The 21,125-nt window shown below is 46.7% G+C and overlaps 1 protein-coding gene across 1 annotated transcript in view; it reads left to right on the top strand.

The window, feature by feature from the left end:
• The first annotated feature begins 3,305 nt into the window (after positions 1-3,305).
• Positions 3,306-21,125, top strand: part of LOC144174929 (uncharacterized) — a 56,205-nt gene continuing 38,385 nt past the window's right edge. The window contains exon 1 of the mRNA XM_077703916.1: positions 3,306-3,877. Coding sequence (XP_077560042.1) covers positions 3,549-3,877 — 329 coding nt within the window. The 5' untranslated portion in view covers positions 3,306-3,548. The remainder of the gene's footprint in view (positions 3,878-21,125) is intronic.

The raw sequence follows: 21,125 nt of genomic DNA, 5'->3' as shown, positions 1-21,125 counted from the left end.
TTGTTTTTTTTGTTGCGATAAGTAGCTAGTGACCTACTTATAACCTGTAGAAACCTCATTTGCTTCAGCGTGCGACGGTTGTTTAATTAGAGGCATTTTCAATGCGGCCAGTCGCAGTTTCGGTTTCAGCGAGTGCCGCGAAACGATGGATTTTGTGGATTTCGTGTGGACAAAGCTGACCACGTGACCGTCGGAGGGATATCACAGAGCAGAGCCGCCGTAGCACTGTCGAATCCGCATCGACGGCAGTTTCTGCGAATGCCCCCACGTACTGATCTCGTGAGGCGCTTAATTAAAAAGCGACCGTGGATGTGACGCAGGCGCTGCGAGTGCAAATGCTACCGCGGCTAAAGAACGACGCGCAACGCTCGAGACGGTGGGTGGCAAGACGCGCGCTGGGAGCTGCCGGCCGGTCTGCCTACAGGTCCGCCTACAGATGTGTTCCGCTCAGCACTGCGGCGGATATTCGAGTGCCGCTCTCGTAAGCGGTGCAGATGACAATTTTTAATGCAACCCGCCATCGCATCATTAACTCCTTTCTCATGTAAGCCACCATGGTCGGGACTTGGGGACAATTTCGTGCAGCGGTAACAAGCTATCACTCGAGCTACCTGCGCCGGCCTGGGCCACTTCGCGGCCGTGGCCGCCGCCTGCACAGCGACCGTGCGGCTAGCTCAGTGAGCTTTTCGTGCCTCCGGTGCGTTTTCGCATCCAATAGTAATAAACAGTAATAGAAACAGAGTGCCTGGAATCGCTGTAGAACTTTGGTCGCGGCCAGCTGCCCGATTAGCTGACGAAATCACGCTGCTGGCAAGTAAGATTACCTTGCACTTGATGGACGCTTCATAATGGTACCAAATGGAGGCCATAACGACTAAAACGAGGTGCTAATTGCAGCAACACAAATATGTGCAACAGCTGGCCAAGACATATGCCCATTGAGGAATGGGTGCACCAAAATTTACGCACGTGATGTCGACAAATGGATTGGATTTGCTTGTATTTTGGTATGAGTTTGTGTCTCTTTCAATGCTGTTCGCCGCTTTGAAGGCGATTTCGGTTTTGAGCCCGATAGTAAACCGCGTACACGTTTAAAGGCTACTGTTATAGCAACAACAACAACAAAAGAAAAAAAGGTGCGCGTTAGAATAGTGCAAATACGGTGTCTCCAAGCGCTGTGACCCATTTCTTTGGTACAAGCTCCGCAGTACTCTCATTGTGATCCGCAGCCGCAAAACAACAAAGTACAAAGTTTTGAATAAAATCGACCATTCTTGAACGCGCATTTTGTACTGTCGGCAGGTATACCTTTGATGGCCTTTTCTTCTACGGCATTCTGCATCTTCGTTCTCCTGTGGATCTTATCATTTAATTTAAGCAAACGCGTGCCTGGGCGTACTCAAGCGTTATAAAAAAACAAGAATTGTTACATCTGTCGTGAAATATTGGAAATATTGCATCTCGATCTAACGTAGCGCCGTCCGTTGGGTTCGTAGTGGGAGAGTTGGGCAACGTATACTTGCTCGACAATAGTCCTCGGGTGAGTGCAATTGCAGCTTCGACAGCTTTGCTTTCGCCTGGTTTCATTATGATTCAGATAAACACGATGCTCAATTGTTTCGTATCAAACTAGGTAAAATGCATACTGTATCATGGAAAGTAATTCAGGCTGCTCAACATTTTTTTTATGTTGTACTGTTTCTGTTTCTCTCCTGACAACACCAACCTCCCGCTGTTGGTGTTGTTGCGAAAAAAGTTTTGAAATCTAACTTATACCCCGCGGAGCAGAATTTCATTGTTTCTAATTAAAGTGTGAAAATTATCTTTTGGCGATTTTTGGCATCATGCTGTAAGTTTTCCCGTTAATTAACACGAAAGCGTTTTATTCCCAGATACACCAAGGTTTCGCTAACGTCATATACGTCACGGAAATGACGCCATTACAACAAAGCAAGCGGCCTATAAAGGGTGCACCCCTGCACACAGGGTCTTCTTGCGGGGAAACAACCTTTAGTACTAAAGAGTAAAGTAAAGTAAAGTAACAGTAAAGTAAAGTAACAGTAAAGTAAAGAGCAGTAAAGTAAATTAAAGTAAAGTAAAGACCGGCGACAGTAAAGTAAAGAGGGGAATATTGCCTAGGACAGTTACCACCTGTAACAGAAAAAAGTATTTTGTGCCTAATAAGCTTTTTGTGCCTGCCCTAAGCAGCGCTAGTATTGAACCAAAAGTGTAAAACATATGTATATTAGTCCTTTTTGGTAAGATGACATGTCATCACCCCGATACAAAGGGGAAACCAATAGAAATCATCATCATCATCATCAGTACGTTTAACACGCAAGTATTTTAACACGCAAGTGTTTTATGCCGGACTACCCCAAGATTTCACTGACGTCATATCCGTCACGGAAACGACTCCAGCACACCTTTGCCGAAGCAGGACGTCGCTCGCCAAGCACACACACAAGACAGCCACCGACCCACAAATCATGCTCAGCTGCAGATTTCGTTGCACATTTCACTTTCGTGTATTACCAATTCCTGTAACGGAGAAATCAACAACAGTTTTTTTTCTTCGACAGCTTTCCGCACAAGAATTTTTTTTTTCGTATAAATCCTAAAATTCTAGAAGCCAAGTTATGAGTCACCGTGAACTGCACATTAGCAGGGCCCTCTTTCCGAGAACATGCAATTTGATAGACCCGCGAAATCACCGGGTCCCGCCCGCCCCATGCCGGCACAACTTTCTCAGAAAACAAAGTCAGTGGTGCGGAGTCCCCGGTTGGAAAAACCGCACCAACCCGTTTCCCCGCTACGCTCAGAGCATCCAAGCGTTGCAGTTTCGCCTGCCGAACTACTATGCTCTATGTTCGCGAACCGCGGCCGGAACCACGAGGGAAAGAGAGAGGGAGACGAGGAAAAAGGTAAAGTATGCGCGGGGAGGGTGAGGGCAACGGTGCGCGAAAAGGTGCGCTCTCAACTCAGCCCTGCGTTCCCCAACGTTCTCCTTTCTCTCTCCCTCCCGCATTCCCTCCTTTGAAAGACACGCTGTGAGCGGTATTTCCCTCTACCTCTCTGTTTCCTAGGAGACCACTGGCCGCCGCTCGCCGGACCCAGCGCCGGTAAAGAGTTTCGGCGAACGGCCCGCGGCTGACACTATCGAGGTTCGGCGGGCTCCCGCAAACGACGGTCACCGCACCGGCAGGCGACAGCTGAAAGTTCGCTGTCATGCCGACAACCGCTTTCGAAACGTGTCACGGAGGCTGATAGCACCTGTGCTTGCGACATCAAAGACAAAAGTTCTTTTTTTTTTCGGAGAGGATCGGGCGATGCGTGTCCCAGTGTATTGGACTCCGTGAGTAATGAAACGTGTGCGGTGGAGGATTGGGCAAGATCACCGACGACGGCTGTCCCGAGCGTCCTCCAGTTAGCCGGGGGCCCGGTGGGGCCACACTACGCATTTCCTAGCTGTTGCGACAGTCAGGAGACGGGGACGTTTAAGTGACAGCGAAGGTAGGTTCGAGGGGGACGGGTCCATTGGGAGTCAAATGGCAGCTGCCAGCAGTGACGAAGACGGTGACAACCATCGCCTGCCACGGGTGGCCGCGGCCGAGAAGACGGACTCGCGATGGGTGTACATGTTCCTCAACGGCGACGAGTACTTTGAGCCGCTGAGGACGCTGGTGAACCAGAGGCACTACCGAAGCCTCGAGTCGCTGCTCGAGAAGCTCACCGAGCGGATACGGCCCAGCTTCGGAGCCATCCGCAGCCTCTACACTCCGCGTCAGGGACACCGAGTGGCGTCAATCGAGGACCTGCGCGGCAACGAGCGCTACGTGGCGGCTGGATACGAGAAGTTTCGCCAGCTACCCCACGGGTGAGTCTGTCTCCTTGCGCACGATATCTATTGCCCTCTTAGTTAACCATTATAAAGACACCAATAAAGCACGCATAACTCTAGACTGAAGTTCAAACTGGTGTTTTAAGCAGCGAATCTGCACCTGGGCTGCGAAACGTGGCGTGTACAGTGGAGGGCTGCGGGTTAATGGAGACCACCTGGGGGTCTAACGTGCGCCAAAGTCTCGTACAGACGAGTGTTTTGGTTTGTCGCATCCATCAGCTAAACAACAACTGCTGCAGAGAATGGTACTCGCGGCGTTCACATGGTCAGACGCCGAGGCATCATGGATGGCATATCCTTCCGCATTGTTTCCCCAGTAGGTGTACATGGAGCTAGAGTCCACAGGGTTATAAGCTGCCCGCTGTTTGTCCGGTGGCACGTATGGACACAACCACGAACGTGATCGCATACCCCATTTACCGTCAACGAACTTATTTGTATGCTTTGAAACTGTTAGCCTAGGTAGGAGTATATATATAGGGTCGAGAGGACTGCCGCCTGTTACAATCCGGTTAGCCCGTCGTATGAATGTAACGTCTACGATTTGCCGTATCTGTGGATTAACTTCCTCATCTACATCACCTGTTGATGTCCACTGCAGGATGATGGCCTCTGCCGTAGCTTCTGTCGCAGCTTTTGAAAGGACATTTGAGTCGAATGACCTTCGAAATTTCAAATGTCATCTGAACTGGATTGAAGGAGTTCCGCCTATCTGCACGACAATTTTCAATGGCGGTTGAAAGTTTCCGCACTCACCTGCCATGTTTTGGTGTCGCTACTGCTGCCCAGTTTCGTTCTCTTAACCTGAGAAAAAATGTAATTTTATAGTTAAACTAGGCCAAAAAACACAATTATTAGTGATACAATTGATAATAACCTACAAACACGCACCAAACAACCACAAAGGAGGTAGTATTTTTTTGCACAGTGGGTGCCGGTGTTGAGAGTACCGTTACCATGTAATTGTAGACCGAGTGACAGAAAACAAAAATAAGTGAAAAATTGTTAAGACCATGCACTCTAAAAATAAAATTTTACTCGTAAATATATTTTTTTAAATAACGCATGCGGAAACTGCGCCCTATAGTACGAGCGTTCACGTTTCAAAGGCCTTTCTGTGCCTCAAAGGTCGTTGGCGGTGCCCCTTTGACTCAAACGGCATTTTAACCAAATGCCATTGAAAAACGCCTTGTAGCAGCTCAAAGGTGTCATTTCCGCCAAACGACATTCGGTTCAAAGGTCTTCGAAACGTCCGTGTTGCAGGGGTATTATAACTGTGCTACACGAGCGTTTGAAGGGGCATTTCAGTCAAACGACCTTCGAAATTCAAATGCCATTCGAGCTGGAAGGAGTTCCGCCTATCTACACCCCAATTCTCGAAGGCAGTGGAATTGTTTCGCGTTCAACCGCCACGTTTTGGTGTCGCCACTGCTCCCGAGTTTCGTTGTTGGCAAAAAAGTTAATTTTATAGTTAAAATGAGCAAAAAACTAAAACTATGGTTGATTCACCTGTCATAGGAATCGGTAAAACACGAAAGTGAAATGTGCAGCGAAATCTGCAGCTGAGCATGATTTGCGGGTCGGCGGCTGTCTTGTGGGTGTGCTTGGCGAGCGAAGTCCTGCTGGCGGGTCGCTTCGGCGAAGGCGTACTGGCGTCGTTTCTGTGACGGATATGACGTCAGTGAAATCTTGGTGTACCCCGACATAAAACACGTTCATGTTAAAATATAAAACCCGAAAACAAACAATCCTAAGTACAACATCCTCTTTAGTACTAAAGGTTGCTTCCCCGCAAGAAGACCCTGTGTGCAGGGGTGCACCCTTTACAGGCCGCTTGCTTCGTTGTACTGGTGTAATTTCCGTGACGGATATGACGTCAGTGAAATCTTGGTGTACCCCGACATAAAACACGTTCGTGTTAAAATATAAAACCTGAAAACAAACATAACATACTCTTTCATACTAAACTTTCCTTCCCCGCAACAAGACCCTGTGTGCAGGGGTGCACCCTTTACAGGCCGCTTGCTTGTTGTATTGGCGTCATTTCCGTGACAGATATGACGTCAGTGAAATCTTGGTGTATCCCGGAATAAAACACTTTAATGTTAAAAAACTGTTAATAACGATCCAATTGATAATAGTCCACAAGCCCGCAGAAAACATGCGATGACCACCAGATTTTTTCCTTTTTTTTTGCAGCGCTTGTCTTGAGAGTACCAAGCTATATACTTTGTGATCGCACAGCGAGTGATGGAAAAGAAAAACAAGTGAGAAATTGTGAAGCTTGTGCGCCTTAAAACCCAATTTTTCCTAGTAAATAATTGTTTTTGTAATTACGGCATCCAGAAACTGCTCTCGAGAGTACGACCATTTGTAATTACGGCATGCAGGAACCGCTCCCGAGAGTACGACCGTTCACTTTTCAAAGGCCTTTGAGAACCTCCATGGACGCTGGTGGTGCTCTTTTGACTCAAATGGCACTTCAACCAAAGGCCTTTGAAAAACGTCGTGTAGCAGCTCAAAGGTGTCCTTTGAGTCAAATGGCATTCAACTCAAAGGCCTTCTAAACGCTCGTGTAGCACGGGTACTAGCTTGCCAAAGTTTCTTCGCCCTGCAACAGCAATTCAGCGCGCACACATTTTCATATTGAGCCCTCATATAAATGCGCTCACCATGGCATGGTACGAAGCCAGCACGCCGAAGCTCAGGCGCTGAAATCCTTATCCAGTGTACCTCAGTGGGGAAGCACGGCCACTTCAAGTGGTATTTAAGATTACATGAACTTAAAGCTTTCAAAACTCCGCAGTGTTTGTTTTGACTAGGGCCTTGACGAAGAAGTTAAATACAGTAACCGATGAATTTTCACACGGTACCTAACTAGGCGGCACCACTTGTCCAGTGAAGTCTCTGGTGATTACAAGAACTGATTTTATGAACTGATCAGCTCACAAGATAAGAACATGATAAGAACTGATCTGGTGTTATAAGAACTGATGCAGCCAATCCTCGGAAAAGGAGTTGGCGAAATAGTGTGAACGCGTTGCGGGGCACCGAGAAACTATGTTTCCATGAACCAACCCCGCAAGCTTCAACTCTTATTGTTCAAACCAGGATTCTCGTTTCGACCACCAGCGCTGCTCCATTTGTCGGCCAAAGCTAGTCACGCGAAGCTATCTATCGTCCTTCGCGTAGGCGGCACTGCTGGCAGCATTTTTTGATCTGAGCCGTTCCTGACATTATTTCATTGCTTATCCCGTTACTAATACAGTAGAATATCGATAAACAGAAATCGCTTAAACGGAATTGCCGCTTTAACGGAACATTAGCCTGTAAGTTAATTGGTTTTGCATTCAGATAACGTAAAAAAAAAAAACTCTCGGTAATCGGAACTAAAATTTCCGCGTCACCGTGTAAACGGAACCAGAAATGAAACTCCTTGTGAAACCCAGTGGCACGAGAATCAGCTTTTTACGGTTCCGGTTGTTTTGTTTTTGTTTCTTTTTTTCTCCCTCCATGTTCTTTTTTAGCCTCGTTGGTCTCGTAAGCTTCGTCTCGTTAGTGGTCAGCCGTGTAAGCACAAAGAATGCAACATCACAGCTCTTGTTCCAGTCGTTCGGTCTCGATTCGAGACGCCGAGGCTACAGGGCTCAGCTCCTGCCGCCTCGTTCGTGCCATCGTGGTGCTATTCGCGCTTCATTACCTCGTCGTCGTCTTTTAAATTAGGTGGCTCGTAAGCACTCGCGCAGTTAACTAGAGGTCTCAATTGAGACCTCTAGCCTCCGTGAAGACGCAGTTGCAAGGACTCGAACAAAAATAATTGATGCATTTTGTAGTGCATAGCGACTCATTGTTGCCAAATCAACTTTGTGAATGCTGTACCTAAACCTCTTGTAGTTTTCTTGCTTCCTGAAAAACCATCAGCTACATTCACCTTTTAGGGCTCAGAGTTCCATGAAATAGTATTAAGAGTGTGTACGCACATAAATTTGCACTTTCACATCTATTTCGTAAACAGAACTCCTGTTAAACGGAACTAATTTTTTCGTTCCCTTGAAGTTCCCTGTATCGAGAGTTACTTACTGCATGTGAATATCCCTGGGCGCACCTGCAGTTTTGCCCGAAAAAAAAAAAAAACAGGCGCAATGTTGCAGCGAGCGCAAAGAATCTGGCCGTGTATGTCGTCATACAGAGAAAGCGAAAACTTGACCCTGCTTTTCACGTCGTGGTTCATTTTCACAGAGCCCCGTTCAACGGCGCTCACATTGTAGCTCGCTTGCTCCACACGCGCAATATCGCCTAGCTGTACCGAGCCGCCGAAAAGGAGAGGGCAAGCGTGCATATGTCTAGAGAAGTTCTGCATAGGACAGAGAACGTTCTCTAGCTCGCCGCATAGAACGCCACTGACCACGTTATTATAGAGATCACGAGCTGCATGCTTGTAATGGGGTTCGCCACCGGGAATGCTCTGCGATGGCGCGAACTCGGCGAGTGTTAATGAGGCAGGCCCTCGCTACGTGCCTCAGGGAATACCGGCTGCATTTGCGGCGTTTGCCGCGGCGTTGATACAGTCTAGGTGTGCTTTCTCAGCGACTTTTTCAGTCCCCAGCTGAAATATCGAACACTGTAATCAGCTGTAAACTTTTTTCTAACCATTAAAATTTATTCTACAAGCACATGGAGAAAGGGTTTAAATGTTTAGTTACATAATTTCCCTGGCTTGTTTGAAATACCGTTTGTTTTATAATTTTCCCCGGTACTTTTCCCACCAGACATTATATTACATGTTTATTTAGACGTCCGCAAACTTTTTTACACAGTATGATTTAACAGTACTGTATCAACCGTATACTCGAGTAGCGGATCGGCGAATAAGCTCAATATTTCTTTTTCAGCGATATCTTGCGTCGATCGTTCTCACGCAAAACAATCATTTCAATCTCGAACGTACCAGCTAAAAACCAAATAACAGCCGTTCTCGCCTAAATCCAGTAGCGTTCGTAATCAAGTTTTGATATCTTTTTTTTTAGTATTTCAACGTCGTACTTGAGTGATCTCCAGCGATGTTCCTGTTCCTTAGCAGAACGTTGCGATGACACCCGAACAGAGGACAGTGCAAAAAGCCTTTTCCTAGGTGCGCTTCAACCTAATAAAGCACATTGTCTTCAGCTGCTCCAGTAAAAGCCAGTTTGATAAAGCAAACCGCTTAAGCGCATCTACTGAAAGCTATTCTCGTAAAATGAATAGCTCAACAAACCACACCCTACACACCTATCAAACGCAAGGCAGTTGCAGTAGTCATACCACATTTTTGTACCACGTATTCTAGGGCAACTAAAACAACAATGCCATGGCCAATTCCTCTAGACAATGCAACGGGTTCATTATTTTAGGCTACAAAAAATTGGCTGCAATCCACGCTGTGAAGGTGGTTGGATTGCGAAGCTGTAAACGACACCGACAACCAAGGCCGTAGCCAGAAATTTTTTTCGGATGGGTTTCGGGAAGGGGGTAGTTTTGCCGAAAGCAACAGTAAGTATTGCTTACGCGCTGCCTGGAAAAGATTTCGGGAGGGGTTCGAACCCCCAAACCCCCCCTCTGGGTACGGCCCTGCCGACAACGATTGCCCATGCGACGTCATTTGAAATCACACACGTGGCTCTACAAAGAGTGAAACCAGAGACGACCGAACGCAGCAGCGACGGCAGAAAGAAAACCGACAGGAGGGTCTGGCGACGGGTAAAAAGGAGGGCGCGGCACGCGCAGCTATGACGTAATCTCTCTCACTGCCTCCCCCTCACTCTTGTTTCATGCGTCGCCGCCACAGAGTGCCCTTCCCGCTCTCCCCCTAGACACTGTTCCGTTCGCCGCTAATCCAAACCACGTGAACGCCGTTATCCCACATTATGCGGTTTGCACATCACACGAGGGCTTTGAATGTGCGCAGGTGGTAGACCCACCGCTGTGCTCGTTGAGTGTACCGTATGTCTCCCCGTCTCCTCATGTGGGCGTAGCTTAGTAGGTAAGACGATGGGCTCCCGCTCCGTTACTCTATTCGGGTCCAGGTTCGTTGACGGTCGCAGCAGAACCCTTGGCTGGCGCTGCTTCGCAGTAAAACAAACAAAAGCAAGAAAGCTACAACTGCAATAAAACAAAAAAGCCTAACAAACTATCGAATTCATGGTAGGTAGGGAGATTCCGCGCTGGCCCACGTCCTTACGTCTTGCCCTCATTTTAAATGCGCATTATTTTCATTATGACAGCTATAACGACGACGAGTATTGTCGCCTACCTTGTATACGGTTCTCAGACGACCCGACGTTCTAAGACATCAAATCCTGCTGCGGTGAAATGTACTCAGCAAGACACATATGAAAAGCGCTGAAGCAAACTCATCAAACAAGTGTTGGACACGGTCAGAGTCTACTTCGGGGCATTGAAGTAGATCGCGCTAGATTACGCAAAGACAGCTGAATGCCGGAAGTACAAGAATCTGTGTTGCAGTCAATTGTTTTGACCACTCCAACATTCCAGAGCGATAAAATGGCGTAGATTTTCCTGTCAGTTAAGCTGTTACTGTATGAGCTCATATATTCGTTACGTTTGTTTAAAAAGGAACAAACAATAAGAGACTCTGATCGTATCCTAACCACCCATAGTATTACCCATTTGGGAATTTTAGAGTGCAATTATATCGCAACGTTGTTAAAGCTATCAGTGAACAGAGGCGAGGCTAGACGCTATAGAATAAACTTGCGCATAATTTCGCAGGTCCTTCTGTCCGAGCGGGGTAAACAAAATATTCCGGAGCTATTGGATTCAAGGCCAAGAACTGCGTATTATTTCAGGAAATCCCTTTGGCACCACCATCTCGCGGAAATAAACGAGCGGAAAAAGGAGATCATCGCTTCGAACTCCGGCGGCTTCCGTCCTTTAGATAAAGAAAAAAAAATTAGGCCCAAAAGCCCCTTCGGAGGATGCGATTTGCATTGTATTGCTAGTAGTGAGTTTGTAACTGGGGGCGTTTCCCCTATTGGGCACCTATAAGTACCCACCACCTTCTTCCAGTGGTTAAGTAGGGGCAGCGAAGAACTTCTTTCCCACTAGATTTAGTGCGCATGCTCCCTTAGCCCATAGTGTTATCTCGACGCACGGTGATTTTAGGATGGTCGTCCCCATCGATACTGTGGGGTATATGCGTTAGCAGTGCGCTTAATTATATTAACCCGAGTTTAATTATATTCACCCGCCCTTCCTCCTTTAACGCTCATTTGGCATCACGCCAATTTTCGCCGAGGTTTCACACAAATATGGCTTTGTGTCAGAGCTTAGACAGTGACATACAGCAAACTGGGAGGAGGAGACCGAGGATGCTGGTAGAAAAAAAAACGATTAAAATCATTTAAACGATTAAAGTGCCAATCGAATGAGAATCCTGCTCAGAATGTTGAATAACGAAGCTTTTAAAATAACGATGAACGGTTTATTTAACTGAATAACAACGGCGCTTTCAATTCCAGTTTGGCAACAGTTGTTTACGAGCGTATTGGCCAGTGCGCATTCCCAACGAGTTGAAGAGGCAATGTCCGATTTAACATTCTTCTGAATCAGCTAGCCTAATGAAACTTGAAGGAACTGCACATTTATCCTAGCAGGCCCAACGCCTGCTTTGTAATGCGGCTGGAATGGTTCAGGAGAGACGCCTGCTTGATGCCTGCTGAGATAAAACTTTTTACGCTTATGTAGTCGCTTGAGCAGCACAGAGTTATACAATTTATTTCGGGATATATCCGATAATACACGAGTTACAGCTGTTTTCTGTGACCATACCCCTCCTGTAGAAACCCGTGTATTGACGCCAGATGGCGACCCTGAATTATTGTTTACAACTACACGGTTAACTAGCTGTGACAGGCAAATGAAACTCGGTGTAATGGTGGAGTCACCTCAGAGGCCAATTGCACTACAATGTATAGTGCACAGTACTTAAGCACCCGCTCCTGCGGTTTCACGGCACCGTCGTCCCTCGTTGTAACCGAGCGGATGAAGGGGACACCGGACACCGAAGACGAACGAGGTAGAACGAGTAGGAAATCGGAGGGGGAAAGAATGGCGAAAGTGTGAGAGGGAGGGCGGTATGCCGAGACGGGGCGAGACATTCTCTCCCGTGTCGACGACGCGCCACGAGATAACCGGGAGAACAAAGAGACCATCGAAGATAGAGCGAGTTGTAAAGCGGAGGATGAAAGTACGGCGAAAGGCGCGAGACATGGGCTGCGTTCCAATTCGCGGACAGCTTGTTAGACAGGTTACGAAGCAGGATCATTAGAAGTTTAAAGGAAGCAGAATCGGTACGGCGCAGCGGTCACCGACGCAGACAACTTTGTGGCAGGCGTGTTGAAAAACGCAAGCCGCACGTTTCGTAAATAATATTACCGCTATTATTGCAAACATTATGCAATCTAAAAACTCAACAAAAGCATCTTCACCACTAGTAAACTATACTCAATATTCAAATAAAATACGAGGTTACTTTTACACAACATTAGTACTCAAAAAGGTGGCGCTGGCGTCGCTTAGTAGTTTAGACCAGAGTTACTTGATTAACTTGATATAGGAGTTGCGAAACTCCCCATAGGCCCCATGCATCAAAAAATGACCCTACGATCGGTCCACTGTTTTGGATCTTGTTTTACAGTGGCGCCATCTGTTGGTGACAAAATAAACTATACAGCGTGCTTCGCCGCTCGGCGACCTGGGCGAAAATGGTATTTGAGTGCTTACGTAAGCTTGTTGAGCCCAATGTGTTCAACTTTGCAAGTGTTTTATATACATACGAAGCAAGAGTAGTAAAAAGAAATGCTACCGTTGGGTAAACCGTCGCTTGCGCACTGTCGTCTGCTGCGCGTCATCTTCGGTCTTCTGGCGACAAAAAAATAAATAAGTCGCTTCGACGGCTTTATTGAAGCTGAAAAGGATTATTTAGAGCCGCTTGATCGGCTGCTGGATTAGTTTTGGCATACAATGTGCTGTAGGCCAAACGATAACTGCAAATTTAATGCTTTAGGTCGAACCTATGTTGTGCCGGAGCACCCGCACAAGCGCTAATTAGTCGAGGCAGTTGCGCGGACGCAGAAACAATCACAACCTAAAAACCGGAGTTAAGATCGCAATGAATAACTTGCGAAAGCGCAAAAATAAAGAATTAAGCACCTTTAAACCAAATTTTAACGTTAAATTGTCAGTTTTAATAATTGGTATGATTTTTGGATAGTGCATGCGGTGGCCGCGGTGGCGCCACCATACGCACGATCCAAAGTGTGTGTGTGTGTGTGTGGGGGGGGGGGTCAAGGTGCGGGTCGTTTTAAGTGCGAATGCACTTCTTAAGCGAGCCTGAAGCGTCCGCCGCCGTCCGCATAGCAACAGCTGCGGGTGCGCACGCTCCTCGTCTTCCTTGGCAACGGGGGGAGATGGGCGCGCGCTGCCTGGCCGCTGACATGGCACATACCCACGTGGGGGATTGGCCAAGAATCGGGCGTGAGAAGGGCTAATGCACCCGCTTAAAGGAGTACTGACATGAAATTTCAAAGCTGAGATCCGCTCTAGCAATCAAGTACAACGACAACACAAATAGGTGTCTGTGAATAAATGCATCTTTCTTTCTTTGTAGTTGTGTGTGTGTGTGTGATCTCTCTTTCGCGACCATTACCGAACCGCGCAAATTCAACTCGTGCATTCGCACTTTCACATTCTTCCCCTCGGGGAAATGCGGGGAATTTTTTTTGAAGCGAGTTTTGCAACTCCTTACATCGAAGAGCTCTGGTTTAGACAGGAAGGTAGCCTGCATCGTTACTGCCTGCGATGCTGTCTCCTCGCAGCAGTCCTCGTTGACGGCCTCGTTCGAATTTGTACGGGGCTTATCATGGCGGACTGTCCGCGAAGACGGCAACGAAGCCGTCTAAAGGGGAAATTGGAATGCACCCATGGTCCCAACCGTCGACGCGCTACGAGACAACGCCAGAAGATATCGAGCGCATTTCTGCGTTCAATGATGCAGCGACCACTTCGTGATACGCAGCAGGTATGCGGCGTCACCCAGAAGACTGCAGTTCGCCATGCGCACAAATTTTGCATTAGGGAGTATCGTAATCGTCAGCCAACCTTTTTTTTTTTTTTTTTTCAGGATATTTAGATTAGTTTCAGAGCTACAGAACATTCGCGATGAAGTTGGTTTTACTGCAAGGCGTATTCTTCTGATGGACCACAACTCGAAGAAATCCCTGGAGTGAGCCATATACTGTTTCGCTGTAAAATTGACATGTCTACAGAAGAAACCCTACAGTACGTGTTAAACGACCTGCAAAAGTACAAAAGCTATGCTCTTCTACATTTTTGTACAGAACCTACTATTGTTTATGTGGAAGCAGACGCACCATCGCTCCGTTAACGGTTACCCCCTACGGGTATAAACGGCGCATGCAGGTGCAGTGTTTGTGTAGTATAATGAGCTACCTCTATCACCCGGCAAAGACCGCGAAGGTTCGCGTGATCACGCTCTCGACCCGACAAACATTATTTTATTGAAAACGGAAGTGGCACCCTAGGTACCAGGTCGAACACTCGTTCATCAACGCTTATATTCAGGCCTAAACACAACACCTACAAAGACGACGTTTGGATCATATAAGGCGCTCTCACTAGATTGTGTTTCGCAAATGCGTCTTTTAATAACTGCCGAACTATTGCCGCAGGAAGAGTGCCATCTTCCCCCTAACCAGTGATAACTAACCCTATAGGGTTACTAACTGGCAAACCTGTAAATATGCAAATGAAATCTGTCTACACTGCGTTTCATCAACTCCCCAGACCGTTGCATATATATTAAAGTTTCAAGGACAATACTGCGCCCATGAAAACATTTACAAAACTAGTCTGTTTCCCTGTCGTAGACGCACGCAAACTTCCGTGATAGAAGCTGCTGAAGGGCGTGGTGCATTGTTTCATGAGCTGTTCTGCTTAGTTTTCGAAACTGGGCCCGCGAAAATATTCCGAAGGCCGGTATTGTTTTAATGCGCATTCTTTGCCGAGTACCCCGACAGCCAGGACCCTGTAACGCCCTGCATTTCCACAAAAATGCAGATATCCCAGAATTTCCACCTGTAATCGCTATAATGGCGTAAACGGCGATTACCGGTCGGACGGAATTTAAAAAAACTAAAAATTTAAAAAAAGTATATTAAAAATTACGAAAATGGCGAACCGTGGCGAACGCCCTGTATTTATTTCGCGAAAGTTCCAAATGTGATCGTTATAATAACGTAAATGGAGATAATTGGTCGGAATAAATTTTGAAAAACTAAGAAATAAGAAAATTATTTTGCGTTATCTCTTATTTTTCGATATAAAGGTTGCTGCAAGGAGGGTGCGTGCTACGTATACGTTGTCCAATCACCAGCCGCAAAAAAAAAATTAAGGTTTCAAGAAATTCAGCTTCGATAGTTTCAGTTCGAATTGGGGTCACACGCGCATCAGCTACACTCAGGGTATGAAAGGCATCGTGGAGGCCTGCCATGGATTAATATACGAGACCTTAGCATCTTAAACGTGACCTGAAATCTCATACAAGGGGCGTTCTTGTTTCTCGCCTTTGTCACAAAAACGGTCGCCGCTAGCGGTAATCGAACACGCGAGCTTCAGCTTTATTAGCGCACTGTCTTTAACTCGCTCAGTGATTCATGCGTTGCTCTGAGACAGTGGCGTTCCTCATGCATCATTTCAACTCACACGTCCGCTCACAGAAAACACTTTATGAATTCAACAGGCACCGGTCGCGTACGACACGCGCACGGCTGCGCCCGAGCCGAATAACACTTGGTTTGTTCGCTTATTAGTCTGCGCGGTGATCAGCACAGACGGTATGCCGCCGGCAGAACTTACCACGTGGTTTCGCGCATCGATTCGTGTCGATCGACCGGACAACGCCTTCACGAGCAAGCAAGGTGTTCTCCTTCGCGTCCGTGGGGTCTGTTCTCACGACTGCTCGTTTTTTTTCTCTCTCTCTTTCGCCTCATCTGTCATGAATCGGCGCGCCCTGAAGTAGCCTTCGGACCGAGTCACTGACAATTGGCAGCGGTGGTGCCAGGTGTCGGCGCCAATTTCTAAGACCCCTTGTGGGATCGATACTTACACTGTGCGGAATTATCTTCCTCCACCGATAGTTTGGTATTCTCTCTCTTTGCGACTAAGCTCACGCAGTTAAATAAATAAAAAGAACCAGCGGACGATTGCACGAAAGGTAGATGCGGCGCAATGACCTTGACACCTTTCCAGATAATAGATTTATTATTTGCTTGTTGTCCCACCCGCGAGTCCACAACGATGTTCGCGTGTTGTACTAACGCTTGGTAAAGAAACTAAGCATTTGTGATGGTCAGAGTGTACAAATTACACGCTTGGGCCATGAAGGAACAGACAAGAAAACATAAAAATTGAATTGTTCCTCTCCTTACTGATATTGACACTAGTGGCACGACTAAAGTTTCTTTATCTAATGCACCATAAGTACTTTAATTTTAGCTCAGAGCTGTACTTAAAGCCGCGGTCCTCGCGAATAGTAAGAAGTAGTCATCAAGGTCAATTTATGCCGATAATGACACGTATAAATGCTTACAAATACTCTTTCGTTCCTAAAACAATAGAAGAATGAAACCTTTTGCCACAAGGAATCATAAATTGCAGGAACCCTAAGTCAATCCGAAAGATCTGTGTTAAACCATTTTTCAATAGAAACTTAACAGTCTTAAAATTCACCTTCCAGTCCTCTGTTCCCCAGAACGGACGGAATTTCACTGTACTTTCCTCCTTAGTGTAAGTGCGAGCCTCGAGTTGTTTTAAAACCTGTCTGTGAATCTTGAAAATTAGGTAAGGTCTCTGCATACGGATACTGTAAATGTACACTTAAACGTGTGACTATCGATGAATACCTGGAAGTGTTTTCTTTTTTTCGTAGTCTTGCACGTTGGCAGCACTGTCTCCGTGTAACGGGCGGGACTATATTTGACATTATTATGAGTATTGTCGATCAGTGTTTCGCGCATGAAGAACTGTGTTGCCAAATGTCGATGTGTGCTTTTTTTCTTCAATGTATGTGCTTTCGAAGTGCCTGTTTTTGAAGTGTTACCTATTTTTTCGGCTGCATATCCCAGCGTTGTTTTTTTTTCACCCTGTATCGCCCCTCACGGGCTAACAGTGTGAATAAATAAATAAATAAATAAATAAATAAATAAATAAATAAATAAATAAATAAATAAATAAATAAATAAATAAATAAATAAATAAATAAATAAATAAATAAATAAATAAATAAATATTTTGCGTGCACGTACACGAAACGAATAGCAGAAATGCTAGAGAGCAAATTCCGGCATTGAGAAATGCCCTAGCGGTTACCCATGCACGGTTGCTAGGACGCTGCTACAACAAAGAAAGGATTGCTCAACTTCCAGCTTTGCTTGAACCAACTTTTACTGAAGGAAATTTGAACGCAGCATAAACTTTCCGTACAGCCTACAACACAGAGTGAGTTTGAAGACTTTTTTTTTTTTTTGACACCGACTTTCTCAAAACTAGCGCTATGTAGCGTGCTATAGCCCCATTCTCACCCGCGACTGACATGTACCTGCACGCCAAAATCAAAACTACAACAAAAAAATTAACGTAGTTTGCACAAGTGGTGCAAGGCTGGAGAAACATCAGAGCTGGCGGTTGACCTAGCTTCTCTCCACACTGACAGCGGATACCAGGAGGGAGGCAGGAGAAAGAGCAAGTCTATGGGCGCTCCTCGTTTCGCGAGCGGCAACCCAAGACTGTCACCTTGGATATTAACGGCCACCAAGACGCTGTAAATGCCGACCGAGTCGATTGATTGTAGGGTTTAACGCGCCGACGCAACGCAGGCGACGAGGCGCGCCGTAGTGGAGGGCTCCGGATTAATGTAGACCACATGGGGATCTTTAACGTGCACCGAAATCTCGTACACACGGGCGTTTTCGCTTTTCGCCTCCATCAGAAAAGCGGCCGCCGCGGCCGGGAATCGAACCCGCGTCTTCGTGCTCAGCCGCGCAACGCCTTAGCTACTGAGCCACCGCGGCGGGTCACTTGCTGACGACCGAGTCAAGCCACTGGGAGAAGGTCGTGTGGGCGCCTCTTGCGGGGGAGTTCTTTTTTTCTTGGTATTTGTTTAACACGAAAGTGTTTTATTCCGGGATACACGAAGGCTTCACTGACGTCATATCCGTCGCGGAAATGACGCCAGTACAACGAAGCCGGCGGCCTGTAAAGGGTGCACTTCTGCACACAGGGTCTTCTTGCGGGGAAGCAACCTTTAGCACTAAAGAGTACGTTATACTTAGGGTTGTTCATTTCCGGGTTTTATATTTTATCACGAAAGTGTTTTACGCCGCGGTACCCCAAGATTTCACTGACGTCATATCCGCCACGGCAATGACGCCAGTGCACCTTTGCCGAAGCGACCCACCAGCAGGACGTCGCTCACCATGCACACCCACAAGACAGCCACCGACCCGCAAATCATGCGCAGCGGCAGATTTCGCTGCACGTTTCACTTTCGTGTTGGGCTTATTCTTATGACAGAAGAATCAACCACAGTTTTTTTTTTTTTTTTTTTGCTGCCCCCAACGGACCAAGATCAATCCTACATAGCTCTGCTTTTAAAATATGCACTGGAACAAATATTTTTAGAAATTTCTTCTCGGTAAACCATAAATTCACAGACGATCCCTTCACCATGGTATGACCTGCAGCAACAGGTTTTTACGCCCCGCTAGGTGATTCTTCATGGCAATGGCTCTCAACCGCGAACATGCTGCGGACCTCTTTTGGGCTTGCAAAAGTGATGGGGGAGCCCAGGACGAAATATGTCGATACGAGCCACGTTGTGAAACAATTTGCTCTTGCAGCTAAAGTCACCCCTACATTAAATTTTATGTCCACCTTTTGTGTACGACTTTATCGCAAAATCATATACGTGTGCTAAAATATAACTAAAGCACAAGCTATGTGGACAAGTCCAACGTAGATACAATGCGACAAAAACACTTTTTCGAAAAGCGAAGCATTCTTTCCCTCACTGATTGCGACCATCCACTCCAAAACGCACCGCAGGGAAGCTAACTTTCTCTGACGACGACGATGATCGTGGGTGAAGTAAAAGATGTTTAAACAGCAACGATTAAAATACACACTTCAAAAGTTCCGCGTTTCAACCATCTTTGTCGTTAGACGAAGAGGGGCGCATCTTTTTTTTTTTTTTCGTGGCACATTTTGGTAAAAAGGAGAAAAAGGGAGTGTCGCGAAGGCACTGTCGGATCCCCTGAAGTGCTTTCAAGGACCCCTCAAGGTACGAGGTCCCCATTTTAGTACCGCTGCTCCAGGGGAAATGTGTCGTGCCGTACGTCCTGAAATTGTAGGTTTAAAACAAAACGAAACAAAACAGCAACAAAAACAGCGTGGATATGTGCCATCTATCCATGTGTATCATTGCCCTGGAGCAGACAACTTTCAAAGTGAACTAGTTAGTTCAGTGACCAATCTCCATAGTTGATATGCGGTATATGTGTGCATGGAGGCATGGGGGGGCATGGGTCTGGAGACACAACGGAGTGCATTTCTGGTATTCCCATCTTCAGTAGTGACGAAATCTACACGCCGTGGTGATTCTCTCGTGATTTTCCCACCCCCAAGACCATGATGATCATCAACAGCCTACTATGTCCACTGCAGGACAAAAGCCTCGACCTCCAGACGCTTCTGTCCTACGCTGCTCGAGTCCATTCTTAGCCTGCGAATTTCCCTACTTCGTCCGTATACATCGAGTTATTGGCCTTCCCCTTTTTCGAGATCCCCCTCTCGGTATCCACTCTGCCACCACCTGTGGTTCACCTGTTGCGGCTGGTCCAAGGCCATTTCTTTTTCGTTATTTGAACTATTATATCCTCTACTTGAGTTTATTCTATGATCTGATTTATTTATTTCGTCCCATGGCCCGTTGAGCCGACCTAACTTTGCTTTCAAGTTAGTTAGTAAGGCGCCAAGTTTCAGCTCCATATGTCATCACCGGCCAGACGCACTGGTCCTATACGTATTCTTATTTTCAGTGATACAGGTAGCTTACTTTTCATCATTTTGGAGTGCTTGCCGCATGCACCCCAGCCTATACCTATACTGCGGCGGATTTCTTCCTCGTGGTGTAGATCAGCGCAGACAACCTTTCCGAGGTAGTGATAAGATGTGCAATCAAAGGGACCGTGCAACACCTCCGATAAACGCTTTCGCTCTTTCCTTCGCGTCTGGGAGCACTGCGAAAGCTATAGTTATCGCCAGCACGGAGCGGCGCTGCGTGATTTGCTCGTCGAACCAGGTGCGCCTTCGGTTTCTGCTTTGTTTTTGTGGCTTTATTTTTAAAGTTGCTATCGAAAAGCGTTCATTGCTGCAACTGAAGGAAAACCGGCCAACAGCCGCTACATGGCCTTAATGACGTAATTCGAGCGGTCGAAGAACGTCGAGACCGGGAAAGAGAGAAAAATCTTTTGAGCGAGTTTACAAGTTATCTGATGGCCATAGAGCAGTAATTTTTGGCTGAGGCACTTTGCGACCTCTAATATAAGTACTAAGTGTGTTGGGTGGCTACGGTCTTCAAGCATTTAAGATTTTAAAAAGAGTTGAAAAACGTGTTGCAGGGTCCCTTTAAAACTTGCCAGCTTCGATTCGTGGCCGAATGGTTATCGCCCCTTTCTCAGAAGCAGAGGGTTCAGGGCGCAATCTTTAAAATTTCTAAAGTGGCAAACGCGCTTTGTTAGTCAGTTCTGTGATTGGCAGCGCATGCGCGGTGATGCCGGCGACGACGCACTTACAGGCGGCCGCACTTCACCGCAACAGACCGACGCCAAGAAAATGGAACCCTATAAAGGTACCCCCATAATTTTCTAGAGAACCCTCTCGGCGTGGAAAAACACCGTTGCTAGTTTATAAAGGGGAAGAGCGGCCACTGCACTCCCTAAGTACGCTGTGACGGCCTAATTGTTTGACCTAGGTTGAGCGGTTGGCATACGTTTATCCCATATAAAGTCGGCTTCTCACCGTGCGATGGAAATGGTAAAAAATATAGGAACGAATAAACAACACAGGCTAAAAGAGGGGATGTTAGTTC

This window comes from Haemaphysalis longicornis, unplaced genomic scaffold (assembly GCF_048455015.1).
Source record: "Haemaphysalis longicornis isolate Haplotype H1 unplaced genomic scaffold, Haemaphysalis longicornis Haplotype H1 scaffold_3, whole genome shotgun sequence".
Taxonomy (NCBI): Eukaryota; Metazoa; Arthropoda; class Arachnida; order Ixodida; family Ixodidae; genus Haemaphysalis; species Haemaphysalis longicornis.
This window is presented reverse-complemented; position numbering and strand designations above follow the sequence as displayed.